Below are 19,140 nucleotides of genomic sequence, written 5' to 3' on the forward strand. Positions count from 1 at the left end.
TGTAAGTAGGTCAAGTGCATGATGACATTCACCTGCTTCTCATTTCAGTGATTGGCCTGGAGAGACCATAAAAAAGCCCCAGTTGGAACAGAGAGAGGGAAGGACAGACTGAGGTCTCGTGTGGGAGAGACTGTGGCCGGGGCACAGAGATACGCCGAAGGGCTATATAAGTTTTGTTTGTTTTGCAGTGCCAGAGCGCCTGCTTGTATTCGCTGTTTCCTACGGGACGCTCAATAAATTACCCGAGCCTCAGTCACGCTGACTCCGACTTCTTCCTGCCCTACTAAAGAACCCCATTACAATATACACATACATATATATTATACACACAAACAAATAAAAACAAGTAGATAGAATAGAAAGCTAGTGTTTGTTTTTTGTTGTTGTTTTTTTTAAATAAAGAACAAAAAAATTAAAAAGATAAATATAGATAAAGTAGAATTATAATAGAATAGAAAGTGTTAGTGTTAGAGGGTCAAATAAAGGTGGAACAGATGTGTTTTTAGTCGTTTCTTGAAGATGGGTAAGGACTCAGCTGTTCGGATTGAGTTGGGCAGGTCATTCCACCAGGAGGGAACAGTTAATGAAAAAGTCTGTGAAAGTGATTTTGTGCCTCTTTTAGATGGCACAATAATACCAGGAGGGTCGGGCAGGAGGGCCGACATCGAGGACCACCGTCGGCCCCTCTCATCTGCCCCTGAACAAGATGGGACCACAGGACGATCCAAAGGCTTTCCTCGACCTCTTCGAGAAATCGGCAGAGGCGTGTGGGTGGCCCCAAGAGCACTGGCCAGTGCGTCTGATACCACTGCTGTCAGGGGAGGCGCAGGTGGCGGCCCAACAACTGCCCACTCAAAACCTCCTGGTCTTCACCGATCTGAAACGAGCTATCCTGCAGCGGGTCGGCCGGAGCCCAGAACAACATCGCCAGCGGTTTTCGACCGTGCGCTCTCGTACCCCTATTTTGCGGTTTTAAAAGAGCAGTTGTACCGAGTGACACAAGACACTCAGACAAAGCAGGATACAACCCAATTGTTGAAAAAAAGCTTTTAGGTCTAAAAGCCGTCGGGAAATGCTTTTCCAGGCGGCTCATTGTAATCCAATGGCGGGACATTTAGGGCAGGCAGCGACACTAAATCGTCTCATGGCCCGATTCTTTTGGCCGGGCATTCACGAGAACGTGCGCAGGTGGTGCGCCGCGTGTCGTGAATGTCAGCTGGTAAACCCATCGGCCTCCCCAAAAGCGCCTTTGCGCCCTCTACCACTAATGCAGGCACCCTACGAGAGAATTGGTATGGACCTCATTGGGCCATTGGAACGGTCGGCATGCGGGCACCGCTTTGCGTTAGTCTTAGTGGATTACGCAACCCGATACCCCGAAGCAGTCGCGCTCCGCAACATTTCGGCGAAAAGTGTGGCGGACGTGCTATTTCGGTTAATCTCCCGAGTGGGAATCCCAAAGGAGATTCTCACTGATCAAGGCACGGCGTTCATGTTACGTACGTTACGCGAACTGTACGAATTATTGGGCATTAAGTCGATTCGCACCAGCGTCTACCACCCACAAACAGACGGTCTGGTGGAACGGTTTAATCGCACGTTGAAAACCATGATTCGGAAGTTCGTTCACGGCAGCCGGCCATATCGTTTGCCGGAGCACAAAAAAAAGGTGGTTCAGGCGGAATTAGAGGCGATGCTGGAAATGGGAGTAATAGAAGAATCCCATAGTGATTGGGCGAGCCCGATAGTTTTGGTGCCTAAAACGGACGGCTCGGTACGATTCTGTGTGGATTATCGCAAGGTGAATCAGGTGTCGAAATTTGACGCCTATCCAATGCCGCGGGTTGACGAACTGCTTGATCGGCTGGGTGCAGCTTGTTTTTATTCGACACTGGATTTAACTAAAGGATACTGGCAGATCCCCTTATCACCTCTATCCAAAGAAAAACAGCCTTCACCACGCCGTTCGGATTACACCAATTCGTTACGCTTCCGTTCGGGTTGTTCGGGGCGCCGGCCACGTTTCAGCGCCTCATGGATAAGATTCTTCGGCCACATGCGACATATGCTGCTGCTTATCTGGATGATATTATTATCTATAGCAAGGACCGCTTCTGCACTCTCCTGATTTTTCTCTCCCCTTCTTGCTGCAGACGGACGCATCGGACAGGGGGCTGGGAGCAGTCCTGGCCCAGGAGATAGAGGGTGAGGAACGGCCAGTGCTGTACATCAGTCGTAAGCTCTCGAAGAGAGAGACGATGTACAGCACCATTGAAAAGGAGTGTCTGGCGATCCGGTGGGCGGTTCTCACCCTCCGCTATTATCTCCTGGGCCGGGAGTTCACTCTCTGTTCGGACCACGCGCCCCTGCAGTGGCTCCACCGCATGAAGGATACCAATGCGCGGATCACTCGTTGGTATCTGGCTCTCCAGCCATTTAAGTTCAAGGTGATCCACAGGCCGGGGGCGCGGGAGGGTGAGAGTGAGCGTAGGTTACGTCAAAAAGTGACATGTGTACTGGTATGTGTTGTGTCAGGAACCATGTTGAGGTTGAGAGTGAGGAGGAAGTGATCCGAGGTGTGCAGTGGAGTAACCAGCACATGATCAGTGGAGCAGTGTCGTGTGTAAATAAGGTCCAGTTGGTTGCCTGATTTGTGAGTAGCCGTAGTTAATAGTCGCTTGAGATCAAAGGAAGCAAGCAGAGGGTAGAAGTCTGCAGCCTGAGGTTTATCTAGGTGCATGTTGAAGTCTCCAAGCATAACTAGGGGAGTACCATCCTCAGGAAAGTTTGAGAGCAGCACATTAAGTCCACGAAGTTACCTAATGGTCCTGGGGGTCGATAAACAACTATAAAATGGATTTTAAGAGGGTGGGTAATAGTGGCTGAATGTGATTCAAAGGAGCTGTTGATTCTCAGAAATGGTAAAGGATTACATTTCCAATCATTGGAGATAAGCAGACCAGTACCTCCACCTCTTCCAGTCAGACGGGGGAGTGGGAAAAAGATAAATTATTGGAGAGTGCAAGGTGTAGCATTGTAGCAGCATTGTATAGCATTGTCAGAAGTGGACATTCGACCGAGACTGCCTTGCTTTCAGTTGTTGAAGCCCTAAGACTGGCAAGAGTGGCTTCCAAACTGATGCATGGTTTGCCATATAGTAGTGATAGTAGTGATTTGGAAACACTGGTTAGAATAACTGAAAACAGAAGGGGAACAAGTAGTAGGAAAGAGAATGATTCAGAAGTGATACTTACAGTGGGGAAAAAAGTATTTAGTCAGCCACCAATTGGGCAAGTCCTCCCACTTAAAAAGATGAGAGAGGCCTGTAATTTTCATCATAGGTATACCTCAACTATGAGAGACAAAATGAGAAAAAAATCACATTGTAGGATTTTTAAAGAATTAATTGGTAAATTCCTCGGCTGTATGTGTCTTGCCGGTGTCCCTGCTCGGTGGAGTCGAACGGTAGAGTCAATGGTTTTTACACTCTTCGCGTCTTCACACGAGGGCTGACGCGGTGTACTAAGCTTTTTATATTCGTCTAACAAAAGTCAAATTAAATTCAGCTGGACACACTTTCCTGTTTATCACACCATGATAAATGGCCAAGCAAGGCGCACGACATTGACAAGGTACGCGATACAGTACGAGACCAAACGCGATTTCAGCACGTCTCCACAGTAAACAAAACAAGCATTTCCTGGCAACGACAACTGCGCTAAACACTGAGACAAGAAATAAATACACTTACAAACTGCTTTTAACTTCTGCTGATTGGCTGCTTCTCATAAAGAGTATTTCTTTACACTGTTTTGCTGGAGCTTGTACACACTTTTCTGTTTATCACACCAAATGGCCAAGCAAAGCGCACGACACTGACAAGGTACGCGATACAGTACGAGACCAAACGCGATTTCAGCACGTCTCCACAGTAAAATTATCAGTGGCTACTTGTTTGTCTTTATCTGTTTTTTGTTCAATTTTTTTGTTGTTGTTTCTTGAAACATTGATTTAAAGTGTCAGTTATTGCATTATTATTTCATAAAACCCCTTTGTTACCCCAAACTACATATAAAAGCTTTATCAGTGGCATAAAAGTAACCAATGCAGCTACTTAATCATTTGCTACTCGTTAACGCGTTAGCGTCCTCTTTAAATAACGTGACGCTCTGCTCACTATGATGCTGCTCCCATTAAGCGCTGTTGAAAGTGAATGAATTGATTCAGCATTTCGACACCTCCGTAAGGATGCATTTAACTCGACAAAGCGGTCTAATAAAGGATGTATTGATCTCGTGAATTAGCGAATTTTACTATACAAATATTTTAAAATTGGATGTTAAAGTTTATATGGGAATATTACATGACACGCTGATCCTTTAACAATGCATTGGCGCAAAAAACGCACACCTTTTGGACAAATGTGCCACAAAAGTGCCACAAACACTGCCTAAACTAAATACTGATTTTGTGCACTTTATTTACTGTACCAATATTTTAAATTGGTCTTTGAACTTATCTTTATTGCATGGCAAAAAAAAAGTGTTACCTTGCCAAAGCACTGACGGAGCCCACTGATCTAACGGCGTTGTTGAGCACTCCGAATGCAAACTTTGCATGCAACAATCAGGCAGCAATTGACAGCACTCTGATCTAGTGGCATACAGGCATCGTCAGATTGACAGTACTCTAGCCCAGTGTTTCCCAACCTTTTTTTAGTCAAGACACCCTTTAGAAATTTTAACAAATTCGTGGCACCCTACAAAATTAATTTTGTCACAATATTTGAATTTCTAACTTCGATATGATACTTTGAAATGTATAGATATTTGGTACAGCAGGGAAGAACCGCAGACTATAATGTCATACAGATATTTTTAATATTATAAAAAAAATTTGTCCATCAATGGTGGCAATCAGTATAGGCTAATTTCTAATGAAAAGACCAATTTATATGACAGATTTTAATGTAGGCTTTTATTCATATGTAAACATTGTAAGATAGCTAGTTATAATGGTAATTAAAGTTTTGCTCACTCAGTGTATTTTTGATTTTACAGTTGGGTAATTTTGGTGCAGCAGCACGAGATAGCTTGATTTAAAACTTTGAATTGAATAACAAATGACAAGGAGGCTAAGCAGTTAATAATAAAATAAGAACAAATAAAGAAATTACTAATGATAGCACAAATAAAAAATAATGCCTACAAATGAAATAAATTGCTTTTTAGTTTTTCAGGTAGGTCTAACACACAGTAGGGCTATTAAGAGATTTTTTTTTTTTTACCAATTATCCAAATAATGTTTAATCCTAGAAAGCTATTATTATCAGAGGACACGTGAGCATAACGGTTAGCAGATCAATGAATGAGAGGGCAGCGTTACCAGAGTTGCCCATTTACCACACCTTGTTACAGCACAGTAGGGCTATTGCAGACAGAAACAATACTGTACTACATAGATGTTTCCTGTCAGCTCGATTTTTGAGTGGACTTTGCTGTTCCGATTCGCATGAACGGTATATGAGTGGAGCATTCACATGGGCCGTGAATGACTGAGCGTGGAGCACACACACGCATTGAGCGGGATAATACGCAGGGCGTCACACCACGTGACAGTGAAACCTGAACGGTGAACTAATTTTCGGCAGCCGGAATTTCAGTGCATCTCTAATTATTGGCGACATCAGATCAGCTTTTTTGAAAATTTTAGCAATTTAAAAATATTAAAAAAGGATTTTTTACACGGCACCCCGGTTGGGAAACACTGCTCTAGCCCAATAATATTGGGGGATCCAGTGGGGGCGGCAGTCATATTTCATGGTGACCATGCCACTCTTTATCACAACCCTGCTAAAAGTGTCAGTGCGCTCATTGGCGCCCCTTCAGCTGGTGGCGCCCTAGGTGACCGCCTAGCTCGCCTATGCCTAGAAACGGCCCTGAATGTCCACAAATTATTTTTCAAATGTAGGCCTATAGCCTACTTTTAAATAAAGTTAAAGAGGACTGGACAAAAAGACAGTCAAGCAATAATAAATATAGTCTAATATAAAACTAATTTAAGCTTAAATTTAATTTAGCAGATATCACTATATCAGTTTTCCCTGTTTGAATGGGTATTTCTGGACTGAAAGATTTAAAGTATCAAAATTAGCAAAGAATATTTGGGAGTGGGAGTATTTAGGCCTATGTGTCTTCGAACTGACAATATGCAACGTAGCAAATAGGTTATGGTTGTATACATGCCTGGAAAAATGAAATAAAAAAAGTGAAACTGCTTTTGATCTTCACTGTGGTTTAAGCAGAAGTCAGATGAACCTGGGGGAACCAGATGAAAGGGGAATTTCCTTCTGCATAGTTCAGAGGCCACAGCAACTGTTTGCTGACATTAACTAAACTTAATGTCAGAACTTTTCTCTGTCTGTACAGCATGGACACTTTCTCTGTCACACTTTCCATTTTATAACTACATGTTGCTGCCAAGATTTGAGCCAGACATATTCCACACATTTATTATGGTTTTATTAAGAAAAGTAACAAATAGGTTATTACAAAGCACCTATGATATGCATAATAATCTGCATTACTTTTACATTATGCTTAAATAAAACAATTCACAAAGAATATTTTTAACCATGACTGAGGGTTTTCTGTTCAGAAGACAGAGCGTCTTCTGTTCAGAGTTCCTTGGAAATGATTTTGAAATGCAACTGCAGCTCGCACACATGAGGAGATGGAGTGAAGATGAGTCAGTTTTACATGCTTGCTTGCAATTGTTCTAGCTTCTCTTGCAGTTCCTGGGCACAGCCTGACAGGTTCATGTAGTGTAAAGTTGAGTAGATATTCTCCATCTTCGCTCCGCTGCTCTGGCTCCACAGACGCAGCATATGATACTGCTTTTCTAGATAGGATGGGCCTGCCTCCAGTTCGATCCGTTCCATCTGATCATCTGACACAGAAAGCAGTCGTAAAAATTCCTTCCAGCGCATCACGGGAATTGCTCTTATGACAGTGTAGAGCACTGGTGCTGGCCAGGACTCTTTCTGCAACACCTGCATCACTGGGGGAAAGTAGATATGGCCTTTAGATACAAAGGTTGAGAAAGCCCAAGCTCTCACATAGAGTAGGCCTATCAGTGCCAGATGATTGTAAGTTATATCACAAAAGAACTACTATGCAGAACCAAATAGTTCATTACAATGTACATATCAATCAGTCTAGCAACAAGATGAGCACTGCAACGACATTATGGTAATATACTGAATTCCTCTTGAGGTCACTGTCAATAGGCTACATTCTACAAAAGTCCATAAAATAGGGTTTAATGTATGGAATTTTCCATATTGATTTTTCACAGGTGTTTTCCCCATATTTGGACTTTTGCATTATATTGCGTTGTGTTTAGGGTTTCAGGGAAATATCCGTAATGTTGTGGCAGAAAATTACCAGTACCTCTTCCGTTTTTCTACTGATTTTTTTTCTTTCATTGCACAATTGATAAGCCAGTTATGAGCGAATGAGCGAATCCCTGGTGTGATATGAAAGAATTAAAGTAGTGCCGAATGAGCAGAGTGCCTAATAAAAGAAAATATTAAGACTATATTATGACAACTAAAACAAAAATTCCTCCTTTCTTTTTATTCTCATTTACTCTGAAAATTATCTACTTCGAATAATCAGCACATTTGAAAGCCCTTTTAACATAAAGCATAAATACTCCTACCACACCAAGGAAGCAACTAAAAGTGTGCGAGTTATTAGAAGTTACTATCTGATTAAACAGTTCTCAGAAGTTCTTAGACTTTGTAATGACTGCCTGATGCCTGAAGGCTAGCTGATCACAATCAGTTTTACATACGCCTACATGACTTGCAAAAGGATGAGACAAATAGTTGACAAAAAACTTGAAATACTTAGAAATGACAACATTTGAACAATTCTAAAACTGAGAATAAGCCTACACTTTATTAAGTTGTGCAATATCTTAAAGGGGTCATGAAATACATTATTAAAATTTCATAATGTTTCCTGAGGTCATAATTTAGACATAAATGGTCATTTTTCACCCTGGATTTAGCTCTCTGATTTGAGCGCTCCATTGGAAGGGCCGTGTCTGCTGTGAGACTTCAATATAAATGCCCACTGCTATGATTGACTAACATCTTTGCATATGATATGAGCATGCAAACTCTCGAAAACTTTTACTGCATTTGTACTATAACAGCCACCAAGATTAACTAATCCTGAAAAGTGTTGATTAAAGCATTTTATTTAGAACTACTCCGGTTGCAGCACTGCACTGTAGCCGGACAAAGTCATGTCTACTGTCACACAATGATCTCCTGCAATCTCACCAATACTACCATCATAACTTACACAGTGAAAACACAATGTAAATAAGAGACTCGTTGAGCAGTGTAAATTTTGTCATTGATCATAATGGAAGTTTTGGTGAAAATGCCGAAATCAGTGATAGATTCATGCTGATCTTGACTGCTCCAGTCCCAGTTTACATACTACCATATCTGCCCTAAATAGTACTCAGAGCTGCATTCAAAACTGCATAATTACTTACTATAAAGCAGGCAAAAAAACACGTAAAAGAGTAGGCAAAAATTATCCAGATGACCTACTACTTCTGGCATGATTCTGAAGTGTGCATATGATGGACACTTTGCTTTCACATGAGGCCACAGGAGAGAATATATGAATGGCAGTGATGCTGATAGGTCATGTGACAATGACAACATGATAAATGCAGTATGTCCAAAGTTACATTCATACTATAAAAATGTACTCTTTTTGTGGGCGCAAAGTAATTACTTGTTTAAAAAAGTGCCTACTCAAGATAGTATGCGATTTCAGATGCAGCCCAGATCCATGCACACTCTAATGGCTAATATTGCATACAAACCAATGCACATTGGAGGCAGATTCGATTAGAACTAAATGCCTCTTCATTCAATATGCTTGTAAATGAAATGAAATGAAATGTGGAGCATGTTAGCTGTGATAAGATGATTTACAGGTTTGCTTAAACAATGACAGAACGCACGTAACTAAGCTACAGAGCGGTCCATTAAAGATGCAATTGCGACAAAGTAGTACGTCCCAAAGCTTGCTCTTCTGCTACACACACAAAAATATGTACTTTTTCTTCACAAAAAGAGTGCATACTTTTAGGGCATAGTATAAGTAGGCAAATTGGGACACAAAAATATACAACATTACATATGATGATGACGCATGTTAAGGGATGCATTGAGGGGAAATTGTGATGTCACAATTCTCCCAATGTCAAATCCGTGTGTTTCAGTAGGGTAGAAAAATATTTCTATTTTAAAAAAGAGAGTTAGTTTTAAGCTCTTAAACTTGTAGAGTAATCTCTTATGAATGTAAATATCAAGAACATTTTGATTCTCCATTTCATGACCCCTTTAATGTTGTATATAATTACATTTTGGGTTTCCACATGCTATCAGGGGGGCCATGATGCTCTGTAAATCTCCACTGAGGACGCTGTGTGGGTAGCTGGTCACTGGTAAAGTTTTAATAGTGGCTCCATTTCTTTCCTTTAAAGACAAACATATGCTTATCAAGTTGATGCTTATCACTTAAAATGTCAGAAAACATGAAAAAAAAATCCTCAACATAATTTCCACCTTGTTATTTAATTGTACACAACAGAAACATGTTAAATCAAAACATTACAAACCATTGCTGTGGGAATGCTGATTACATCATTAGGTTGATCTGCTGAAACAAAGACAAAACTCACTTATCTTGAATATTGCAACATGCAGATTTCCTAAATCAATGTGCCTTTCCTATTTCAAGAAAGGTTTTCAAACCACAGAATTAACAGAAACAAAACAATCTTAAGCTGCTTCACTTTGTAACAATGCAAGGCCCCATTAAATGTATAACAAGCTTTATTAATCTAAATCAAGTACATGTGTGTGTATATGAACCTGGTTGAATCTGAATGTGTGGATGTTTGCCAACATTCCAGATTCTGGCTCGACAGCAAAGCCATCTCCGTCTGCAGAGCCAGATGAGAAGAAGAGAGAGTAGACCACCCAATAAGGTCACAATGACCAGTAACACCAGCAACAGCGGGTCAGGTAAATCTAAGAAAAGGGACAATATATCTCACAAAATTTAACCTCTGTATTTCTTACTTGAAAGGTCTGCATATATCATTTTTCTAATTATACATGTTGTGATACCTTGTGTTTCAGCTGTGGTATGTGAACAAAAAGATTTACAGGATTCATTCTTACACTTATACCTGCAACAAATTACATTAAAGCAATAGAGCATTTATACTTAACTTGTGCTTTGACCCAAGACACTTTCATGACAAACATATGCAAAACATAAATAACTACAAACGCATTTACCATAAAAACATTTCCATAATCACAAGATTTAAAAGAAAAAGATTCATCACATTCTTTGGTGTGCTGGAAACTGAAATAGTGTTTCGTTGCTAATAACGCTGGTGAACATTATTACAAATGCAGGAAATTCTGATGCGGATGCTAAAACTTATGCACAGGAAAACCACAACCCATTAACCTACATGCTAAATACTTGAATAAACTAAAAATCCGTATTCTCCACAAATAGAGTAATCTACCAAAAATCCATTAAGATTCAGAAGATGTACAGAAAAAGTGAATATTAGACCCCATACTTAACACAGCTTTGGCATTGTCCACTTTCCGTAAAAGATCCAAGCCCACACACTACTGCTGTGGTTTTAATAGCTGTTTCTTGGTTACAATTCTTTTTACAGTTCAAACCTGAGTAACACATAAAAGGAAAAACATACTATTCATTTACGGTTTCCTAGCCACAAGTTATTCAGGATATTTAATTTTCAGTTTTTTATTTAGAATACTGTAGAAAGTATCACCTTTGTTCCTTGGCCATAAATTAACTTCCTTTAATGGTACTTACATTCTGTGCAGATTTGGCAACTTTTACAGGGTTTACAGTGATCATTACTCTTGTAAAACCCAGGTTTACAATCGCAGACTCTGTTCTGTGTTGGTGTACAGGTGGCATTCTCTACTTCATTAGCTGTAAAATCAGGAGTCTTATATTTAGATAAAAAGTCCACCTTGCTACAGTTATATAAATTTAAAATGCCAAAATTCCACATGCATTAATTCGATTATTGCAATAAGTGTACTCTTACCACCGCTATCACATGCTGTACATCTCAAACAAAATGTCAGATTATTTGGTAAGTCAGTATAAAAACCGCTCGCACACTTCACACAGTCCTGTCGTGATTTGTAATATCCTGCAGGAAATATCAAAATAATGAGATAAAACAGCAAACATATTCCACAAAGGTTCATCTTTTATGGGTGTTTTTCTCTGTGGTTTTACTATGATTTTTATTTTAGTTCGTGGGAGGCACGTCTGTTTACCTTCTGAACAACGTCCATCTGTCATGGGTGGAATTTTAGTTTGGCATTGGTATTGGGAGGCTATAAATAGTATAAATATCTGAAATAAAGACAATTAACGGCAATCAAATAAATGTCATTGTCTTCTGAACATAAGAAATACCATCATGTTTAAATATTAAAATAAATAAAAAACTGAAATCTGGATAGTTGTTATTAAATAAAGAGTTTTCCAATGTTTTAATGTTAAAGACCCCCAAATCATGTTCCCTTATAAATGTTAAATACTTTGTGAGAAATATTTTAAGTGTGATAATATACAGAAAGGACAATGCTATTGTTTCTCCTACAATAAAAGTAGACAGGCAATTGCTGACATACACTAAAAGTACAGAGCTGTCAAATTCATGTTGATAGCAAAGCGCAGATCATTCGAAGAATTTGATGAGAAATATTTAAGTTTATACTGACTTGTTTTAGTATTTTAGCAAATCTGAGAACCGTTTGAGACAGTATTGAGATGAACTGTGATTAATGTCATAGTTTGCAGTAATTTCATCTCTGTAATAATAAAGTAATATTTTTTAGTTTTTGCTCATTTTCTCTGATAATGTCTACATAACCCTTTGCGGTCCGTTTAAAATCCCCTCACATTTTTGCAGCACAATCTTAGGAAAGCTCTTGATATAAACACTTGCTCAAGATGGATTATATTTTGAAACATGAATCTATTTAGACTACCATAATGAAAAGGGTATCCCACTTAAACTTACACATCTGAAAAATAGTTATCCAATATTTTGGAAAATATTTAGCCAATAAACATAAAATATAATATATACAGGAGTCTGTTAGACTGAAGGACAGTCAATGCAAGTTCTTGTCACATTTAATGATTAAAGTGTACAGACATATGCTGTACAAAAATTATATATATATTTTCCATCCTCATATATAACAATAAATTACAGTTACTAGAGAAGCAAGAATACAGAAAGGACCTTTAAAAGTTTTGAAGTTTGATACATTTCTTTCAAAACTTTTTAATATTTATTATTACATCTATATTCTAAAGAACTTTTTTTTCTTTTTTTTTTATCATAGCTCCTTGTACCCGACCCTTTTGAATCCATGCTCTTTTGTATTGAGGCCTTAAACCCCAAGGCTTAAAGGCCTTTATTATTTATGGATTTAATCTTGTCAATGGCTTATTTTATTAAACAAATAAAATAGACCTTTACCAAAGATAATATGTTATTTATATATATATATATATTGCCCACATATAACAAAGTATATAGCAGATAGCAATGATCTACCACTACTTAGCTATGACAATTTAGACTACAAGCAAAGCTTAATTACACGTGTTAATTACAAGTGTTACTATTGTCGTCGAGGTTAACCAAGCGTGTCAGAACAATATTTGCCAAATTCAGATGTTATTGTAACAGGATGGTGGTTACTGAAAAGGTATTTCTCAACAATCTATAATCAGAAATGGAAAAAATAGCCTATGTATATATAAATAAAAATAACAGTTGAAACTGAGGGATTTCAAATGTTGTAATGAGGTACAGACATTTATAATAAGGAAAGATAGCAATTATAGCACAATCTGTCCAAGGAAAGGCAACAACAACAATGCTAGTAAAAATGAACTACTTACCAAATCTAAACACAGTGATGACAAATTCATGATGAGATGTTGTTCCGTTTTAGCTCAAGAGTCATCAATGATGAGCAATAGTATTATTTGAATTCATAGACTTACAAATTGATGAAAACATGAAATACTCCAACTCTGCTTCATGTCAGCATTTGTGGCATCCACCTTCTGCCTCACTGTGACAGAGTATCTGTTTAGACAGGAAGGTGAGTAACCAACCCAGAAAGCTTTAAAGTACAAGATGTGAGAAAGTGTAGATGTGAAACAGGAAAGCACGTCAGACTAATAACCTCAGCATACAGCTGGTTATCAGATCAATTATTAGGTCTTCCATTTGGTTAACTTCTGCTTACATGAATTCTTTCATTTCTTCACCAACCTATAACTAACATTTCATACATAACCTAATAAAAAATATGACGCTATGACTAACCAAATTATATTTTGAAACAGTGACATCAAGTGGAGGGAAAAAAAGTCTTCATTTTTCCTTAGTAAGCTACTTTAGTTTGAAGCAGTATTTTAATTAAAAATATGTATGGAAAGATATTAGACTACTCCTCCCCTTATTAGTTATTGAACAACACATGTTAGGCACAATATTGCTAGTTATGTTGCCAGTTTCCGTGCTGCCAGCAAAAATTGTTTTACACTAAATGACAACAGAACCATTCTCGTGTCAGCAAGCTGTGGTTCATTCCTAAATTAATCAGTGTTTTGAATAAACGATTCAGTGACTCACTCACAAAGACGGTCATTTGTCGCCACCTACTGGGCATAACGATGTAGATTAGGGAAAGAAATAAAAACAATACATATATATATATATATATATATATATATATTAAGTGTAATAATATATAAATAACACTGACTGACAATCTAGAATGCGCACACACTGACGAGCGAAATGATACAAACAAAAGACTGAAAAGTCTGAGTGCTGCGGAAACTCCTCCCAGCCAATCAGATTCGAGAACTGGAACTAATTGTTATAAACAGTGTAAATGCTTTTATTCAGGGTTAAATATGATTTAACATCACTAAATCAACCTAAATACATTAGCTCACTTGAGTTTAAATTAACAAAACTAAATTTAAGGTATAACTTTATAACTAGAACTTTAAGTTAATTTCAGCAAGCCACCACTTTTTAGAGTGATAAAGGGACTCCACTAGGAACTTTGATGTATATGAATCAGCTCTGTGGGTTTGAACCTGTGACGTGCAGATTACTAGTCCAGCACTGAACTACCACCAACACACCAAACCTGTAGGCGTGACTTGATGTCAGTGATGATTTCATTTGATGGTCAGTCTGTCTGTTTGTAGGGCTTGTAAAACCTTTAAACATTTCTAAGCTTTAAAGCATTTTACACAAACCAACATCAAAGTTTTTCTCAACAAACTTTGCTCTTTTTTAGTTTATATACTGTATATTTGTTTGAATGGTAATTTGACTATTACACATTTAATTGTTGTGCTTTGCACTTCAGTGAATTTGTTAATGTGGAAATAGTGAAACTGTCATTATTTAGTGGTGATTAAATTACCATATTATTTAAATTTACTATAACAAGCACTGGATGCATCAAACTAGCTACTATAATATTTAATACAATTAATATTGCTTAACTTGCTAGAAGCCACCATTTCCATATAGGCTATATATATATATATATATGTATGTATGTATATATGTATATATGTATGTATGTATATATGTATGTATGTATATATGTATATATGTATATATGATATGTCAGTTAAAATGACTCATCTATTGTGAGAGCAACTAAAACCAGCAGTGATGGTCGTGTGGCATATTCCTCTATTACAGTTTCAATAAATTATTATAGACATATGATTGAAAATAAAAAGAAACTAAAGACCTGAGGTTTTAGGTCTGGTTTTGTAAAGAGTACTTAACATTATAGATATTACATTACACGGTCTGACTTATTTACATTTTATTAGTAAGAAATTGACTTATTTCATAACTAACTAACTCAATTTGTCTTATGAACACTAAGATTTAGGTGAGAAATATGTTTCTAACTAAATCCTTTTAGGCTTGTGTGTGCTTTTAATCTGCTATATATCATATTATGATTTGACCCTTATTCTGTTTTATTAGAAGGATGGCAGAGTCTCGATTCAATAATCCATATTTCTGGCCACCACCTCCCTCTATGCCTGGTCAAGTGAGTATTGTGTTTTATAAAAAGTTGCCTGACATGCACTAGTGTTCTTCAGTATATTTGTAATAGTTAATTTGACACATGAATAGTTTTCTAGTCACTATTTTTGACTGTTTCACTTTAATTCACCAAAAACTAAACAAATGCCATAGTGTTTATTAATTCATGAAAACTTTCTGCAGAAGAGTCATTTGTACATACTGTACCATTGATTACAAAGCGAAACTGTGTGGCATTTAGTGATTGTTTGAACGTAAGAAAGCATGACAGTATGCACGTTTGCTCAAATCTGTACATGCCAATGTGGTTTGCCAGAGCGAGCACTGAAACCTTGATATGATACCCCACCCCCAGACTTTCCCCCTTTTATTGCTCGGTTTGGTTTTGTGTCTCATGTCACATGGTGTCCATGCCCCCTGTTAAACCGAAACCAATGACTTTTACAGCTGGATAACCTGGTTCTTATCGACAAGATCAAAGAGCAACTGATGGCAGAAAAAATTAGACCTCTGCATTTGCCGCCCACCACTCTTCCCTCTCAGCAGACTCTGCTGGTGGCCTCTCCACCTTCAGATGGTGGGCAACATGTGATGTCTATCCCCAAGCTGCAGCAGGTGCCAGGTCTTGAGGCCCACAACTCCTCTCAGCCTGACATCGCCCTGCACGCCCGCCCAGCATCCAGCACCATCGCAGGTACAAGGTTCACATGTAATGCTTCACCATTATGCACTGTACATTTTGGTATTACATGTAGTAATGTATTATGTGGGTCAACAATGGCTACATGCAACCAAATAATCCGTTTGTAATCAGATTGACGGCTCAATCGGACTGAAAAGCCTTCATGTAAACACCTTAATCGAGCCGATTGAGCTCGATCGGATTGAAGGGGGTGGTTTATTCCTTTTCTAATACGATTGAGAGTGCGTGTAAACACTCGATCGGATTGAACCCCAACACTGAAAGAACTGCGCATGTGCAATGATGCAGAAATAGCATAATGACGTATGACGCGCAGAACGAGCGGTTCTTCCTTTTGAATAAATCGGACTGAAAAGCCTTCATGTAAACACCTTAATCGAGCCGATTGAGCTCGATCGGATTGAAGGGGGTGGTTTATTCCTTTTCTAATACGATTGAGAGTGCGTGTAAACACTCGATCGGATTGAACCCCAACACTGAAAGAACTGCGCATGTGCAATGATGCAGAAATAGCATAATGACGTATGACGCGCAGAACGAGCGGTTCTTCCTTTTGAATAAAGTGTAGTATAAATGCGTGTCCTGTCATTATAAAACTCTCCTTTCACTCGGCAACTGTGACGTGGAGCAGGACAACCTCCCACCAGTCCTTGTTGTGGATTCTCATCCACAGGCAACCCATTTTGGGCGCGGGGAGGGGCATTTTTACAGTGTGATAAATATGAGCAGCACGGCACAGCGGTTTATATGTATTATTATTATACATAAATGGATAAATATTAATTCTGCTGTTAAAAAACAAATAAAGAAACAGTGTAGGAGAGTGGTTATTATGTGCAAAACAGTGAGAAACTCTATATTTGTGCAGTGTGCGCATGTCAAAAAAAAAATTCCGATTTGAAGCTTGTGACATATAAACACGCACATCAACCCGATTACTTTCTTTAGCGTTCATGTAAACACTACATTCAGATTCATCAATCAGAATTAATTCATATATATAATTCATAATTCAATAATTATGCATAATTGACATGCAATATCCTTAAATACATGTAATGTGTAACATGGACACTGTAAAATAAAGCATTACCTACAATTCTCCCAAAATGATAATCATGACAAATGTCTCATTACATTTTTTTTTAATTATTGTTAAAAAAAAAAACCTTAATAACATATTGTGGTGTAATTTTCTATCAATTTATTATTATTATTATTTAGTAATTAATGTATTTAGAGTAAAAAAAAAAAATTATTTACTATATTTAACTTCTTCACTACTTGTTAATATTCTATAAAACCATGTGGTGCAACCAATACATTTATGTGCTTCAACCAATATGCTGAACAAAACATCATAGTTATGTGGTGTGACTCCCCAAAAATATAATATTTTTTAATTATTAATTAATAATGTTGTATTTGTAATAATATTGATATTTGTAAATAGGCATATGACGGTATCAAATTTTCATGCTGCGATTAATTGCTAATGCTTTTATCACGGTATACGTTATCACAGTATTGACATTTAGTTGCAAAAAAGTGTTATCATAAACTATAACAGGTTTAATAACTTTTTTCTTATAACAAAAAGAACTGAACATGTACATACAATAAGGTAATACACAAAAAAATTATAAAGTAAAAAAAAAATTCACACAGATTAAAGTGCAAAAGAATTATAAAGACCAATAAGTAACACGTTACAATATGATCTCATTAGCTTAGTTAATGCATTAACAATAATAATGAGCAATAGCTACATTTGCTACAGAAGTTATTAATCTTTGTTAAAAAAAATACAACTGCTAGTTCATTAAATAACACAGTTGCACCTTTTGATTTTAACGTGTTATTACATATTGAAATGACCTAAGATTAATGAATGTTTAGAAAAAATTTTCATTGGCAGTTTATGTTAACTAATGAATTAACTAATGTTAATTAATAGAGCCTTAATAGCCTAAAGTGTGACCAAACAATAAAGAATCAAAACATTTTCAAACAATATCTAGGGCAAGTTGTGGTCCAGATTAAAATGTAAAAAAAAAAAAGTTTTTAAATAAATAGCCTGTTAAGTCTAAATATTTAAGTATTTGGTGCTGTGATGAACAGCCCTGTGAATACAAAAATCTGAATGGCTGTTTAATCCATAGATATGTCATACCTTTTTTGGAAAGTAGTGCAGCTGCTTTGTTTACAGGGTTTCCGGGGTAATAGCTGCATTTCTGCAGTTCAGCGCTATCTGCTGTCAGAGAGTGAATGTGCGCTTTCATTCAGCGTGTCTCCTTCACTGCTCTGCCATGCGCTTCTCATCCATGCTTGTTTACATGAGAGTGCGCATGCGTTTTTCATGCAGCATACAGCGGTGTTGTGTTGTGCATTGTGACCAGTTGATGGGAAAATATTCTTAAAATGCATTAAAAAAAATCGGAATAATTTGTAATAAATAATTATTCACAGTATTTTGAAGTGCCCACGATAACAATATCGTGCATATTCATTACTGTGATATATCGCATTACCGAATACCGGCACATGTCTATTTGTAAAAAAGAATTCATATTCATATTAATACTTTTTACTTGACATTTTTCTAGTCACTCAATTTAAAAGGGTCATATGACATGATATCATGTTTTCCTTTGTCTTTGGAGTGTTACAAGCAGTATGTAGAAAATAATGTTTTTGAACCTTAAAGGGATAGTTCACCCAAAACGTATTAATCACTTTAAGATTATTAGCTTGCACCAGCAGTTGTACACAGAAGCAGCTCCGGGAGGATGACGTAAGATGTCGGCGTTGCGCATGCGCCGGTGAGTCTCGTGAAAACCAACCTTTATTAACAGGAGCAAAGGAAGCAAAGTTTCCTTACTTTAGCAAAGGAAAACCAGTCTCCTCTTCGCTTATATCGAAATCCTCCGACATCCTTCTTTACAAATCCTCGTTTTGTACTTCTAATTCGTGACCGTTGTTTTGTTTTGATCTCTCCCCTGCGCGTCGACCTCATAGGTCATCCGCCTGAAGCTGCTTCTGTGTACAACAGAGAGCGCAAGCTAGATTAAATTGATTATTACATTTTAAATATGGTTATTTTTCTTACAAAAACGCATCTATTCGCTACAGGAGGCCTTTGTTCA

The 19,140-nt window shown here is 37.6% G+C and overlaps 2 protein-coding genes across 4 annotated transcripts in view; one reads left to right on the forward strand and one right to left on the reverse strand.

The window, feature by feature from the left end:
* Positions 1 to 6,513: 6,513 nt before the first annotated feature.
* Positions 6,514 to 13,274, reverse strand: LOC107565829 (tumor necrosis factor receptor superfamily member 1A-like). 2 transcript variants are annotated; one of them, XM_016251109.1, is made up of 10 exons: positions 13,092 to 13,274; positions 11,444 to 11,522; positions 11,206 to 11,313; positions 10,965 to 11,087; positions 10,699 to 10,807; positions 10,229 to 10,290; positions 9,971 to 10,129; positions 9,715 to 9,752; positions 9,457 to 9,571; positions 6,514 to 7,059 (listed from the first exon to the last, which is right to left on the reverse strand). In XM_016251109.1, the coding sequence occupies exons 1-10, from the start codon at positions 13,119 to 13,121 to the stop codon at positions 6,755 to 6,757; spliced, it is 1,128 nt and encodes a 375-aa protein (XP_016106595.1). In that variant the 5' UTR covers positions 13,122 to 13,274; the 3' UTR covers positions 6,514 to 6,754. The 2 variants fall into 2 exon arrangements, with proteins under 2 accessions (XP_016106595.1, XP_016106594.1); XM_016251108.1 differs by having other exon boundaries at positions 9,715 to 9,755.
* A 1,952-nt stretch (positions 13,275 to 15,226) lies between these two features.
* LOC107565834 (zinc finger protein 362-like) overlaps positions 15,227 to 19,140 on the forward strand; it is an 11,195-nt gene continuing 7,281 nt past the window's right edge. For both annotated transcript variants that reach the window (XM_016251115.1, XM_016251116.1), the window contains exons 1-2: positions 15,227 to 15,295; positions 15,739 to 15,985. In XM_016251115.1, coding sequence (XP_016106601.1) covers positions 15,233 to 15,295; positions 15,739 to 15,985 — 310 coding nt within the window. In that variant the 5' untranslated portion in view covers positions 15,227 to 15,232. The remainder of the gene's footprint in view (positions 15,296 to 15,738; positions 15,986 to 19,140) is intronic.

This window comes from Sinocyclocheilus grahami, unplaced genomic scaffold (genome assembly GCF_001515645.1).
Source record: "Sinocyclocheilus grahami isolate Dianchi unplaced genomic scaffold, SAMN03320097.WGS_v1.1 scaffold1030.1, whole genome shotgun sequence".
Lineage (NCBI taxonomy): Eukaryota > Metazoa > Chordata > Actinopteri > Cypriniformes > Cyprinidae > Sinocyclocheilus > Sinocyclocheilus grahami.

Bases quoted from the DNA above. Each gene is read 5' to 3' on its own strand.
- LOC107565829 (XM_016251108.1), bottom strand. From the start codon at position 13,121: ATGAATTTGTCATCACTGTGTTTAGATTTG. The intron at 11,088-11,205 runs GTAAGAGTACAC...CTGATTTTACAG, and splicing joins TACAGCATGTGATAGCGGTG to CTAATGAAGTAGAGAATGCC. The intron at 10,808-10,964 runs GTAAGTACCATT...TGTGTTACTCAG, and splicing joins TTGCCAAATCTGCACAGAAT to GTTTGAACTGTAAAAAGAAT.